Source organism: Zootoca vivipara, chromosome 2 (genome assembly GCF_965207765.1).
Source record: "Zootoca vivipara chromosome 2, rZooViv2.hap1.1, whole genome shotgun sequence".
In the NCBI taxonomy this organism is placed as follows: Eukaryota; Metazoa; Chordata; class Lepidosauria; order Squamata; family Lacertidae; genus Zootoca; species Zootoca vivipara.
The window spans coordinates 40,319,785-40,335,100 of NC_142584.1; the positions used below are offsets into that span (position 1 = coordinate 40,319,785).

The following is a 15,316-nucleotide window of genomic DNA, read 5'->3' on the forward strand; positions in this document are numbered from 1 at the left end:
AATAATAATAATAATAATAGTAATAATAATAAGACATACCACTATGAAGCAAGCCCCCTAAAAGCATTGTATGAATCAGTACCTGAGAAATGTAGTGTGCTTTCACTAGCTCTAGTCTTTTGTTTTTGGCAAATGTCCCCAGCAAGTTTTTACAAGAGGGGAGGGGAAAATGAATTGATTCCATATCATGTCATTGTAGAATTATGTATTTATTGCAACTTCTAACCCCACCCCCTTCAAAGGTAACAATCTGGTTTATATTGCACCCTATTCTCTGTTATTCTTCTGTTTTACATACTTACCAAGTCTCTACATGCACATTTCCCATGGAGTTTGTCTGCTCCTGCACTTAGGCTGCAATCCCAGAGGGTCAGACAAGAGCACAACATCCACACTGCTTCCCCATTTTTGGAGGGTTTTTATGGGTGGCCTGCCAGAACTCCTAAACTGTATCCTAAATTCTCGGCTTAGAAAGCACTTTGATGGACTTGTGCAAGGAGCTGTTTTAAGGGACATGCATGTTTCTTTTGCATGTGCACTGGTAACAGTTTCCCTTAGGCAGGACCAACACATAAACCACAAATGGCTTCCTACTCAAAACGAGAAGCTAAGAATCGTACCATATGAAGGATGCACCTGTTGCTGCCCTGACAGAAGCAGCGTCCATATTTAGCAGAAATGCTCCACATGCAAGGTTTTTAAAAAACAACAACATGAGGACTTCAGTAAAACCGTGTAGAAGAAATAAAATTAAAGAGCTGATTCTCAAAGAGTTCCACAGCAAATGAGTCTACACTGAAGGCTACACTTACATACTTTGCAACCAGTTCTAAACCACGCTTTGTTTCTGTGGAGGCAAAATGAATGACAAATGCAGCCCAATTCGTTTCTCACTTGTCTCATGACAAGTTGCCCGCCTTGCATTTCAGCTGCATTAAACAGTCATGGAATCCACCGCAAACAGTGGCACCTCCTCGCTGGGGTGTCACAGCGGTAGAGTGCCTGAAAAACTGCCTGTAGATGCACTTAATTGTATTCTAAGTGCTTGAGTAACATTATTTACTATATCCTACTAACTAACAATAAATGAAATCATTTTTTAAATGGCTAGTGACAGTACTGCTATTAGAACTTTAAATAATTCAGGTAACCAATCCTGCTCAGCAGGGAAGTAAAATTCACAGGAGCGCATGGCGCACTAAGCAAAAGTGAGAGATGAATCCTATGGGTGGGATGGACTACCAAGGAACCAAGCCTGCCTTCTTTCAAGGTGACTTTAGCACAAAGTAACAACAGCAACCAGGGCAGTCTCGAGCAGGTCGCGCGCCCTGGCACTGAGGGGCGGAGATCGCTCCGGCACCCCCGCCCTCGCAGGGTGCAGCATGGCTTCTGTGCGCCCCGCACCACCGGGGCACTGCCCGGCGCCCCGCACCACCGGGACTCTACCTAGAGCCGGCCCTGACAACAACAACCCAACCTTTCCTGGGTGGTGCTTATTCAGCAAATGTATTTTTGCAGGGTTGGTTGAAGTGAAAGTATGATTCATGTTAAATCTCAGATATTATACTGCTTAACCAAAAGATTCTGGGGTAAGGGTTTCAACACTATTTCTTTCATGTTTGGAAAAAACTTCGCCTTTTGAATTCCTGTCCGTAACATAGCAGTAAATGGCCTGGAGACCAGCAAAATATGGCAACTCAGTTAGGTAAATGGTGCCTCTGTTTTAGTAGTATTTGGTAAGGGATAGAGAGAGAGATTTTCTAGACTCAGGGATGACCGCTGTGAAAAGGTTTGAAGAATACTCAGTCTAAGCCTCTCAGTTCTGTGACATAACATTAAGCTCAGGCTGTGACATGAATGATATATTGGGAAATACATTCCCTATGCATTACAGTGGATGTTAGTGTGGTTTGCACACACTAAGAAAAACTTTAGAAAAACACTCATCCAGTGGAGCAGAGCTGCTGGCATTACCCGCCTGACAGCAACATGGATGGTGCTTACTGGGAGGGATAAGGCAGCAGCGAGGCTAGGGTTGCATGGGCATACAGGCAGTGAATGTCGTACTCCTGCCAATGTACCCACATGGCCCTGATATGGCTGCTGTCTTATCCCTCCCCCCCCCCCAGCGGTAAAGGGGAGGCCACTGCTGTGGCTCTGCCCCACCAGGCAAGCTGCTTCTGGAAGTCTCAAGGGAGTTGTTGATGAGGAAAGAACGAACCAGACAGTAGACTACTGGATGGTAATCTGGGCCAGATGCAGATTGGGACAGCTAGTAATTAATTATTGTTGTTCTTATTAGTATTATTGTTTTATTGTTACAGGCCTTTATATCCTGCCCTTCCTCTGTTCAATCCGAAATGGCAGCTCAAAGGACGACATAATGGGTTAAGAAACTTACTGGAGCTCAGTGGCCACAACCCCATATTTTTTTAAAAAACAAACAAACCAAGAGTGACTTTGGAGGAACACAACAGGCCTGGGAGCAATTTGAAGGTGAAGGAAGTTAGAGAAAGGAAATGCCTCCTCAACCCCCCACTGAAATACAGAGTCTCTTACCTTTGGGACATGATTTTGAAGGCATCTGGAAGATAGCACTGGACATTCTCCATCTGGAAGGGATCAGCATCACAGATCTTGTCGTCCGTACGCCCATAGTTGGCATTTTCCACCATGATAACATCACTGCCTGGGCAGCGCAGCTCAATGGGGTAGCCCTCACATGCCAGTTCCCGCCGAACCAGACCAAAGGGTAAGCCAGCACGGCTTAGACCTGCTGAGATAGGAGATGAGAAGGTCAGGACTACAGGCTTATTATGCCACTCGATCAAGCAATTCCAGTTCATCTCCTGGTGGACTACTGCAATTTCCTACCAATCCTTAGGTATGCACAGCACACACCATGAGACTAAAGCATGGAAAGCAGGACTCCAGGGTTGTTTTTCCAACTCTGCAGTCCTGTACAAAGAGAACCTAGTAAATCAGGATTTCCTATTTTTCTGTTGCATTTTCAACACATGCTGCAAGACCTATAACATGTTTATCTACTTCTGAGTCTCTGTTTTCCACGTCAATCTTTGGAGAACAACAGCAGGGGTTCTGGTTTCCCTTCTACCTTCACTGTGGCATCTCTGGTGTATGTTTTTTATGTGGAAGAATGCTTGTCCGGACACAACCCAAGAAGAGGAGAGAGGGAGAGGGAGAGGGAGAGGGAGAGGAGAGAGAGAGAGAGAGAGAGAGAGAGCTGCCCCCCCCCCCCAATTTGCTGAGCTGAGCTGCATATTCAGAGTAAGCTCTACAGACTTAGGCAGATGTGCCTTTAAAAACCCAGACATGTTTTTCATAAAGCTCTTGGCTCCCTGCACCACCCGTGACCCACTTTAGAGACAGCAGCTGAGGAAAGGGTCTGGGAAATGTGCTGAGAAAAATTCTTTGCAATCCTTTTGAATCCTGCAAGGTTTTGCGAGACTGGAGAGGTGGAGATGGGAAGTAAACAAGGGGTGGGGGGAACCAACTGAGATCTGAACATGGATATTAGGGAGGTTTCTAGACAGATTCATGGTAGAGCTTTATTCTCCTTTCTATTATGGGAAGGATACTGCATGATTGCCGGGCTGAGAGCTCACACTCCTGGATCCCTCTGAACAAGGAAGAGGAGAACAAGGACAACTGGGATCCATCCGCACAGCCAGGGCCAGCCCACAACATTTTACTGCCTGAGGCAAAGCAGCAAATGCCCCACCCCCGCTAGTCAAGGGCATTTTGGCATCTGAGGCAGAAAATCCCACAAGCACATTTCCCCCTCCCCCTCCCTAGCAGTAAAAATAATAATATTATAATAATGCATTAAATAACTAACACTTTGCTGCCTTTTCATGACATCCCAAATCAGCAGCCTGAGACAGCCCCCCCTTCCCATTCTGTCTAATGGTAGAGTCAGTACTGTGGGTACAAATTAACCTATCCGTCTTTAGCAGTGCAAATCTAAGCATGTTTAACCAGAAGCAAATCCCACTGAACTCAATGGAAGTTACAGCACAATACTTTACATGCCCACCCAAGAGTTCAATGGAGCTTACTCCTAGGTAAGGAGATGCTAGATTGCAACCTTGGTCTGTGCATTTATTTAAGATTGCGGCCTAACAACACAATCCTCTACTCAGATGTAAACCCTGTTGAATTCAATTGAGCCTAAATTGTCTCATTTTTTAAAATAGTTGTTCTAACAGTTCAAGAGGATTCTCCTTCTCCTTTCCAACTAGCATAAAGACTGGGCTGCAGTGTGCTTGGTGTCTCCTCAGAAATCTCACACCTCACTAAAGAAAACACTCTTTCCACTCCTTCAATTAAAAATGATGCTATTCCCAAAGAAAGTTCCCTCAAGCCTCTTAACACACTGGCCATAGGAGGGGCAGGGCTTCATCTCACAGCTTTTCTACCTCAGTGTTGGCAGCTCCATGTTGGTGAAGTCAAGGCATGGATGGGGGCTTGTTTCCCTGGCAAATGCTCTTATAGGTCAATGCTCAAAAGCTCAGAGTGGTTAAATGAGCACAGCTGTGAGGGGAGTGACTGCAAAGGCGGTTGAAGGGAATCAGGAAGCTGCTCTGTGCTCTATCCTGGCCTCTCCTCATCGCCCACTTACATGGAGTGGGGCTTCCACATGCTCCGCCTCCTATGAAGGATCCTGCCCCATCCTGGACTAAGCTTTCTACTGTGGGAGGAGCAGCAGGAGTACCAGCAAGTGAGTTGGAGGGAATGGTAGGAAACAGAAAACTAGGTAGACAGAAAACAGGGGCAGCGAACCCAGTGGCAGGAGCGAGCAGGGGAAGACAAGTGGGGCATGTGTGCCAATCAACTGCCTTTGATGATTCGCCACCTGAGACAAATAAAAGTCTTGGGGCCAGGCTTCCCTACAGCTGGGTCTTTGAGACTGCATGCTACAAACATCAGTTTGGGAAGGACAGCTACCTGCAACGACTGCATTATGGTTTCCTACCCTAGTAGTATGTTCTCCAGCTACTACCCGTGTTTCTCACAAAATAAGACACCGTCTTATATTTATTTTTCCTCCAAAAAAAACACCACGGCTTATTTTCAGGGGGTGTCTTATTTTTTAATTAAGCTTTTTTATTTTTTATTAAGCTTTCAGAGAGTTTTGCTGGGTTGGGGCTCGGCGCGGCGCGCGCTGCTGCCCTTGCCGGGTCCCGCTCAGTCGGGGCTTTGCGCAGCACGCGCTGCAGAAGCGCCATGCAGATCTGCTCCCACCACTACCAGTACCCCAGTACGTCTTATTTTTGGGGTATGTTTTATATTATATTTTATTGCCTTGAGAAAATCGTGCCATGGTTTATTTTATAGGCATGTCTTATTTTGTGAGAAACACGGTACTAGCTGGAGCTGGCTGAAAATTGCATACTTAATGGCCTGCTGCTGCTTCTGCCCTCCTCCCCCCAACAGCTGCATTTCTCTATCTGCATGGCTCCCTCCTTATGCTAAACTGGGAAGAAATGCCCCCCTCATTTTCTAGAAGCATTGCCTGCAGTAGAAGCAGCAACACCACACCCCTCATTCACTATTAACCAAGGGGTTGAAGTAGCAGGGCCTGGAACCTGGCAGAAGGGCCAGGATGGCAGTGAAACAGCAGCCACATACCTGAACAGCATAGGTGTGAACTGGCAACTATGTTCAGGCTGTCTGGCATGCCTTTCAGGGCCAATGCCCTGAAACAAACGTTCCGTTTGGCCTGTGCTCCATTTGCTTTGACGTGTTCTTTCTGCCATTATAATCTGTGTGACATTGGGTAGCACATCAGCTTTGCCTCTCCCAAATGGGGACGGTGGGAAGGAGCGGATACACTGCTAGAAGAAAACTGCAAGGGGAGTCGCTCGGTTGTATGTGTGGGTACACTGTGGCCCCCCACATGGCGGCACCTAAGCCTTCCTTGCGGGCTTCACATAGCCTCTTAGCTTGTCGCAGCTAATCAGCCAAGAGACCTGTACCTTCAGCTGCAAAGGGCAGGAGTCAGAGCCCCTAGTGGGGAACATACATTAGTGGCACTCAGGGCTTTAAAGGCAGGCTAGAGAGGGGACTGGGAAGCAAGAATGTCATAGCTGCTCTTTGTGTAATTTTTCCTTCCCCCTTGCTGGGTTAATGGAAGGACCCTGTGGAGGGAGTCTGTAATTAAACCATTAGCTGAGTAACTAACTAGTAACAGCCCGAGTGCTGGTGGTTGTTTTAGGCGGTGTTGGTGGGGGAGCCCAGCAGACGACAGAAGGTACGAGCTGAGAGAGCAAGAAAGGGCAGCTGAGAGTGGATACATGAATGGAGGACAGTAAATGAAGAAGGGACAGCAGACCTTGGCAGTAAGTATTGTAGAAACCAAAATATGGCTGCCAAAAGCCATGGATTTCCCACACTGGCAGCCTCAGGATAGGCTCATGAACAAAGCCCCAAGAGTCTCCCAGCTGCATCTGGATGTGTTTGCAATGAGCTGGGGCTATGGCACCTATTTGGTTTCAGGGCAGACAGCTGGTTGCAGCTAATTGTAGGTGTGATCCGAGACTTTCCTAAACATATTGAGTAATTCACAGGGGCACAGTGTTGCGGGGAAAGCTTTGCTTACAGCTCCTTATTTTATTAGCTGCCACAGCTACCAACCTCTTGCTTCTTCTCAATAGGGTCTGAAGAGGACAATGACATTATATCCCCTCTATGCCCTTTCATCAGTTGTCGGTCTGTCTGCTCCTCCACACACCACTCCACTTTAGCAGCTGGGCAAAACTGGCTATTCTTGGGACTGAGGAGGTAAGTTTACTTTGGAAAGTACCAGGACAGATTCCTTGTATGTGGACAAACGAAGGAAGGGAACTGGGCAGAGGGGATGGTGGAGAAGCTGTAATTATCAGGGGTAAAATATTTAACACATAAAGCATAAACCTCCTACTCAGACTGAAGGAGATGCTCTTACAATGGGCAATTATCAGCTACTATGCCCACTGATTCTCAAAAGTGGATTACAGGAATCTTGCAAACAGGTATACCAGGCAGGCAGCACTGGGTGGCAGAAGCAATTGGGAATTTAGCAGGATAAAATGAGAAAAATAATGGGAATGAAAATATTTTTTCCCAATATGTTTCAGAATGACCAGCCCAGTGCTCCTCCTGGGGTACCAGTAGCCTCTTCATCCTGGCTCTAACCACATAAGCAGGCTGTCTACTGATGGGCATCATGATGGGAATTAGGCCCTCCCTACCCAAACTGTCAAGCTCAGCCATACAATGAACTATGGGTTAGTGCAGAAAACTGGCTTTGTTTAAAGCCACCCCCTGCCTATTGAAACCCATGTGGCTGATACTTTGAAGCTGGACCCAAGTGCTATGCAGTTGCCCTAGGAAGGGAACACAAAGGGGCCTGAGAGATGAAACGCCAGAAGCAGCAGCCACAGTAGTGCCTTGAAGTGGGAAGCATGGGACAGAAAAGCACTGATTAAAGAGAGGCCAGGTGCATTATGGGAGATTCACCAGTGACTTTGACTGCGAGAGTTTCCTCCTGAAAGAAGGGGGGAGATCAAACACTCCTCTCATACAGCAATCTCCAATAGTATGGCCAGGTATGATGTGGGCATGGGTAGAAAATGTGGGGATGAATATGAGGAACAGGAACCCTGGGTTGGATATTAAGTATACCAGTGTTCCCATGTTCTCTGCAGTCTTACAGTGCTTCAGAAAGATTTTTCTTTACGTTTATGATTCCAGTATTTAGTTACCTGTGCCTGGAAGGCTCAAGGTAGGTAGAAATTATGGATATACAGAGACCTCAAACTGAAGTGTTTTCATCTTTTGGGAAGATGGATAGATCAACAACAACAACAACAACAACAACAACAACAACAACAATGTGATCTTAAAGACTTCAAATGATCTTGGAAGAGCCTTAACAAATTGTGCCTATCATATGTAAAAGGCCACATTCTCTACGATGGGCATTAAGATTAAAAAATAATGGTTCCTTGAGTTCACCATCAAAAGGCTGAGGCTAGACAGCAAAGGCATGTAGAAAAGCAGACCCATAGCCTGTGAGTACAGTGGTACCTACAGTGGACGCTTCAGGTTACAGACTCTGCTAACCCAGAAATAGTACCTCGGGGTAAGAACTTTGCTTCAGGAAATTGTGCGGCAGTGGCACAGCGGCAGCAGGAGGCTCCATTAGCTAAAGTGGTACCTCAGGTTAAGAACAGTTTCAGGTTAAGAACGGCCCTCCAGAACAAATTAAGTTCTTAACCTGAGGTACCACTGTATTCCACATTTTGCTACTGCACTGTCCAGGCACAGATATTGGTGCTGAACTCAAATGCCAGCATGTTCACAATCTCCAAGTTACAGAGATCAAGAGCTATTTTAGCAGAGTCTACTCTCTCCAAACCCAGGGGTGGTAAGATAAATGCACACAGGCATGAATAAGGATGCTGAGTCTAAATCAAATCGTTGATTTATGTGTATGAGCTCCCACCACTGATAAACTTGTAACATTCAGGTTGAACAGAGACCCAAGAGCTTAGTATGATCTAGGATCCAGGCCACAGAACTATAGGCCTTAGTTACAGAAAACAAGGTCATTTCACTTCCCACAGTTCTCTTCATTTCTTGACTACATCCAAATGCACTGTAGTGCAAGGGTAGTTGGCAAAGGCAATTTATGTAAGTCATGAGGAGCAGAAGAAAAGAATGCAGAGCAAGCAAATATGTGCAAATTTGCACAATCCATATACAGTAGATCCTCATAGGATTCAGATTTTATTTGTGCATTTTTGCAAGCTTTTCTTTTTTTAAAAAAGCATAGGATATACGAAATTTTGGGCTCCCCCTCACAATTTTTTAAACTCTTCCCTGTACCTTTGTCACAGCATTAGTTTGAGCATCTTCAGAAAGACTACTTTACATTTCTTTGCATTTTTAAGCACTGTTTACATGTGCTGGGGCTTTGTGCATTTGAGTTTAAGGTGGCCTATGGTAGGATACATAGATTAGATGAGAGATTATGGGTATGGTCAAGTGCAATTCTCACATGAGTGCAGGTAGCTGTGCCTAAGTACAGCTGCCTTCTAGTGGGTACAATAGGCAGTACTCAATTGCCCATCTGCCTGTCAACCAAAAATCTCAGGACAAACCGAAAAGGATGCTGGCAGTTTTGTGTCTTCCCTTGGGATGCAGCCTGGTAGGCTAACAGTCTATGAAACCCCAGTGTTTTTCCTTGGGAAAGGAGATACTTTGATCTGAAAGACTACTGAAAGGCCAAAGCTAAGCACACCCTTTAATTTCATATCCAAATTGCCTCTCCTGCAAGAGACTCAAGACCTCCAACCAACACCATTTTCCTCCAAGTCAGATTCACCAAGACTAAAATTAGAATGTGGGACAGATGGTGCTGTATGGATCCGATTAAAAAAAAAAAATTCATCTCCTCATACCCCCCCCCAAAACCCCTTAGAGGTGGCAGAGTATTTGGGAGACATCTGCTCTCAAGGGGGTGGGGATAAGTCATAAGTTCCTGGATAATGTGTAAAACGTGCAGGGGAAAGCAAGAAAAGAATAATAGAATGAATTAGATGATAAGTAAACAAAAATTAACACAACAAGAGGGAAGAAGTAAAATATCGAGATCACGCACGGGTGAGGGGGAGATGTGGGAATTTATACTTTTATTTTCTAACTGTGTTGTTATTGTATACACAGTAAAGGGAAATTAAGAACAATGATGTATAGTTTAATACTAATTGGGGCAATTTGTGTAACAGATCAAGGTTAGAAAATGTATTTGGATCTTGAATTTGATTGTTGTATTTTTGTATGTGATAGTTGCATATGGTTTGTTTTTGTGGCTTTGAAATAATAATAATAATAATAATAATAATAATAATAATAATAATAATAGAAACTTTTGCAAGATTCAAAGAGTGATCCTGTACAATGATCCTGCAGGGCAAGGGGACAAGCCATCACTATGGTGGTGAAATGGCTGCTATACAATGGACTCACTCAGCCCTGGAGGGGGGAACACACAGATAGGAAACTATCCAAAATAGAAAAAACCAGAAAAATTTCCGGCATCCCATGAAACTGATTGGTTTGCAGGACAAAGACAAACTTCTTCACACAGTATGCCATCCAATTGTGGAATTTGTTGCCATAATATGTTATAATGCATTATAACTTTTTTTAAAAAAATAAAATGATATGTTGGTGTTGGGGGGGGGGTTGCAACTTGTCCCTTTTTAAAAGGCACATCTGTGATTGGAGCGTTCCATTCTCAAAGAAAATGATGAACATTCTGTTTTAAAAAATGAACTGACCACCTTCAATGCTAATTCACATGTAACCAGTCCCTGTTAACAAATTCTTCTTCCTCCTGGGCTGCACCTAGAGTCAACATTTCTTGTCCAGCAAAACTAAACAGGACAAGCTGAGGCTGACAAATTTATGCCAGGAATGCAACTATATACCTAAAGGGCTAAGAGGCATGTGGTTTCACTGCACGGAATGCTGTGGCTGGGTGTCCATGACCGAAAGATATATGGAATCGGAAAGCTGGAAAGGTAAAAAAAGGCTATCTAGTCCCAACATTCTGCCCAAATGCAGGAACTTCTATCTATGTGTCCTAGTCTCACTCCTATCATTCTGCTCTGAATAGTGTCCTACAAAGCAAAAGCTAGTGAACCCCACAGACCAGGGGTGGGGAACCTCCAGCCTGCAGGCAAAACGTGATCCTGCAAAGGTACAACTGGGAGCTTAAAGAAACTTCCTGATAGTTCCTTTGCTGGAGGTCATATCCCTCCCAACACTGCTCTGTGCAGCAGCTTCTTTCCACCTCCAACACCTGAGGTAGAAAGGAGAAGCACAAGGAGGCTTGCAAAGCATATGGCTAGCAACACCCCTTGCGCAGAGGTTCTCAATCTTCGGGTTTTGACAGGTGGCCTTTATATGATGTTATAATTATGTAATGTGATTGACAGGTGGGTTGCCCCTGTCAAAGTTGCCCCGCAAAGGCTCCCCACTCCTGTCACGAACCATGTGCTTGCAGAACAAATAGCTCATGACAATTCAAGCAAGTAAGCCAAGCTATGCACTGCACAATGCAAGGGAAAGGAAAGGAAAGGAAAGGAAAGGAAAGGAAGAAGTAATATACTTAGTATGTTACTAAGTAACTGGGGGAGGCTTTTGAAGATAGGAGTTATGTGGGGTATTGTTGAAGGAAATGAAGAAAATTGGGCTGGGAGTGGAAACTACAGATTATTTGGTCTGGGGAATTGACTTGCTTTGCCACCCCCAAGTGTTCTTGCTTTGTACTTGGACTTGGACTTGAAATTGGTGGCACTTGCTTTTGAGCAAACAGCATGGATAGGATAATGATGAATTTTATAATTATTTATTACTTTATGTACCACTTACAAGTCAAGATGGCTGCACCAGTAAGATGCATTCAGGATCAGGATGCACAAGTAATTGCTCATGGGTAAATGCAACAAAAAAGCAAAGTGCAGGGAGGGCAAAGCATGCAACCTCCCCACAGGACAGGCAGTAGCTTATGGCAAATATTTATTTATATCTTTAATTAAATTTTTTTACAGCCCTTCATCTGAAGATCACAGGGTGGTTCACAAGATAAAAATACAAAATGTAAACACAAAATACATAATAAAGCAAGAGCAAAACCGATCAATAACACCACTTCCACTTATATTTAGACTTGCCTCAGTTTGTGTTTTAGAGGCCCATATATTTGGCCCTCTGGAGGTAGACAGCTTAGTAGTGTGGATTATGTTTGATCCGTCTAATGATCAGAAATAAAATGTTCCCTAAAAGGCAATTCAGGTGATGTTCCAAGATACTATGACCCTTGACTTGGGAAAAGGGAGAGGCACTATTTGCCGAGATGCTGCTTATCAACATTTAGCAGCTGAACGTAAGACAGAGCAGACAGGTGAGTCACCTTAGGTGAGATGCATTGTATTTCATAAATTATGACAGATATTATGAAATCTGCATTTAATATGCATCTGAAATTTCAGTGACAGCTCTCCGACAAAAGCTGTAGCAGCTTCAGTTTATGTGTCAGGTGGTGAACCTTTTTCAGCCTGAGGGCTGCCTTCCTTTTTAGGCAACCTTCTGGGGAGAAACATGCCCACTGGTGGGCTGGGACACAGGCAAAAAGTGGGCAGAGCAAATGATGTGTCTCTTTAGCTATGTAGAGTAGGCCATATTCCAGCCACATAAAAGTCAGAGACTTCTATACCTCCCACATTACTCTCCATCCAGACAAGGAAGAGGCAATTTCACCTTTCAAGCATGCATTCCAGCCAGGAAAAGGCCCTCAAGGAGGATGCAGTGCAGGTGTGGCTTAAGGAGGGCCTGAGGCGAGTCTTGAGGGGCATAGAGATTGCTGGAGGGCCACATTCGACCCCCTGTTTTACATGGTTCCTAATTTTAACTTGTTCATATCATGTCCTATTCCAAAAGTTTAGGAAGAATCCGATCAAGATTCACAAGCACACCAAAATATAGCCAGTCATAATCCCAGGGTTCCTTCTGCACTTTCAGGGGCATGGCCCTCTACTTATTGGGAAGGTTTAACATGAAGCACTTTTTGGTTACGCACCAATATATATCTATGACAAGGCCAGGAATTGTAATTGCAAAGCACCGTACATTTCTAAATAAAGTACTTCTGTTTCCAGTACTTAATTAGAAAATATTTTGACATGCTCAACAGAAGCAGTTAAATACTGTTCTAAAAATTATCTTACTGCTTATTCTGGAAAAAAATATATAAAAGTTTTATTCCGGGAACTGCAGGATTGCTTACTTCTATTTTGTATCAAATGAGAGTTTCATTTTGTTTTCTCCTGTGGCCACAAGACAAAAGCTTATGACTGAATTAATCACAAGGCCTGGACTCACTCAGGAAGAAGTCTTGCCTTCCAAGGGCTGCCTCTCTTGAACTCCCCTTACCTTGGGTGGCTGAGGTGACAAGGACAGTGGTGATGCAGAGACTCCAGAGGGCATGGATGAGCCGGGCCATGCTGCACTCGATGCTGGAGCTGTCAGCAACCTGGAGCCACTCTGGTCATCCCAGAGTGGAGGACACAACAGCAGGCCTGGTGGAAGAAAGAAGAGGAGTCTTGAGTCCGGTTAGCAGCAGAAGCATTTTTTACCCCTTATTTTGCCCCCGGTAAAAGTAACAACTCTTTTGCATTCTCTTCCCTGCTCTAGGGCCCATACGTTGTTGCCCCAATCAGCCCACCACCACTCAGTGTATTTCCTAGGAAGCCCCTACATCTCAACACGTCTACCTATGCCCATACAATCATGGAAACCTTTTCTCTAGAAGCAGGGATTCTAACAGAAAGGGGCATAAGGTGCTGAAGTTGCCACTTCCACCACAAAGTTTAAATCATTTAACTTTTAAAGGAAGGGAATTATTTATATATCAGTTATTATCTGCCCTTCACTGTAAGGCCCCAGGACAGGAGACAACAGAATATACAGCTATAAAAACAAAAGTTTTTTCTATGAAAAGAATTACAAGTAAGTAAAACTGTTCCAGCCAAAACCAAAAGAGGTGGGTCCCACAAAACAAAATACTTTTAACTGTCAAAGGCCAGGGTAAAGAGGTTCATTTTGGCATGCAACAGGAGCTGCAAAACAGACCTGCCCAAAACTGTCTCCCTATTCCTGTTCTGCACTGTACCTTAAAACCCAGAGTCCTCCATACCCAGGCTCTGTTCAGGTACTCCCCTTACCCCCACTAATTTTAGTAGCTGGTACATGTGAAATCATCCTCCACTCTAATCCTACCCTACTTTTCTCAGAGCCCCACTTACCCTGCAGCTGCAGCCCACCTCTCTATGCTTGCAATGTCTGCAAAGCCATGCACACTTTCCCACATGAGCAAAAAAGATGTCCACTATGAACTGGGGCTCATTTAAACCACAATAACAGAGAGATGGAGACAGAAATATGATGTCCTTTCTGGAATCTTCCAAAGTGGTGGCTTCAAAAACTTTGTATTAAAGCCAGCCTTGCTGCAAAGGTTACACAAGCCTACATACAGTACAAACCTTTCAGTCCAAGAAGAGGAAGCACAAAGAGCTGCACAGGAACAGTAAAGAACCAATGGAAGTTTATGATTGCAACACGAGAGGGGTGGCCTATCTAGAGGGGGTATGTCTTGGGAAGGAGGTATGACTGGCTAGAGAGGGCCTGAGGTTCCTCACCTGGGCCTAAAACACTGGACCCAATGAGTGATCATTGGAGCCAGGGCAGGAGGAGGTTAATGGCCACTAGGCCCATCAGGGCAGTGTTTAAAGTGGGGGCACAATTCAAATCACCCTGACAGCTACACTTACATTCTTATTAGTTCAGGAAAATAACACTGCCTCATTAACCATAAAAAGGCATTTTTGTTACTTATTTTAACACAGTGTTTTCCAAGCCTATTCTCTTTCAACTTGTTTTGTCTTAGAACCCTATAGCCGTTCTTTTTGTGCCCAATAGTGCTTTCTTTTTCCTCTAGAACCCATAACATGACTTTGTCTCTGCCTGCCTGTCTGTCTCTCTGCAGCTCCCTCTCAAAGCTATGCTCAGTCCTCTTGTTCTCCAACCCAGAGATCTCTCTGCACTCCTTCTGAAAATTTGCATCCCTGGACAAAACAACAGTGCTTTCAGGAAGTGCCCCCCCCAGGGTACAAAGGCAACAGGTCTCTGCCTTGTTGTTTATCCAAAACATACTGTATATGGAATATGGAGGTATTATTATTACTTCTATTACTATTTGTTGGTCACTTTCCTCACAAAGGTGACACAAAGATGCTTACATTATAACTGTTGTTCATCTATTCTAGATTTTAGAAAATGGTTTGTCTGCCTGTTTGTTATCTTATGTGTTTGTTCACCTCTCGAGATATCATCGCTAAACTTGATACAAGAGTTCCCAAAAGGGGGTGAGGGCAGGTTTCATTGCCATTTGGACGCAACCGTTTTGAATCAAGATGATGGAACAAATTGTGACTTTGACATGGTTTTGCCCATTTTTTGGCTGCCTCTCAAGTTATCGTTACAAAACTTGGTATGATGGTTCCCAAGATGAGAGCGGCTATCTTCATCATAGTTTGGATGCCGGGTGCCATTTTGAATCAAGATGGTGGGAAACATGTGACTTGGGCATGAGTTCACCTGATTTTTGGTGTGATGGGTCCAAACTCAGAAATCACAGTACCCATTTTTAAATCACTTTTTTTTGGGGGGGGGTTTCTATCATCCT

The 15,316-nt window shown here is 44.4% G+C and overlaps 1 protein-coding gene across 4 annotated transcripts in view; it reads right to left on the bottom strand.

Moving 5' to 3' along the window:
* The window catches only part of ADGRL1 (adhesion G protein-coupled receptor L1), a 128,389-nt gene that overhangs the window by 48,787 nt on the left and 64,286 nt on the right, over positions 1-15,316 (bottom strand). For all 4 annotated transcript variants that reach the window (XM_035104835.3, XM_035104832.3, XM_060271763.2 and 1 more), the window contains exons 2-3: positions 13,006-13,151; positions 2,560-2,776 (exon numbers count right to left, since the gene is read on the bottom strand). In XM_035104835.3, the coding sequence (XP_034960726.1) occupies positions 2,560-2,776; positions 13,006-13,075 (287 nt within the window). In that variant the 5' untranslated portion in view covers positions 13,076-13,151. The remainder of the gene's footprint in view (positions 1-2,559; positions 2,777-13,005; positions 13,152-15,316) is intronic.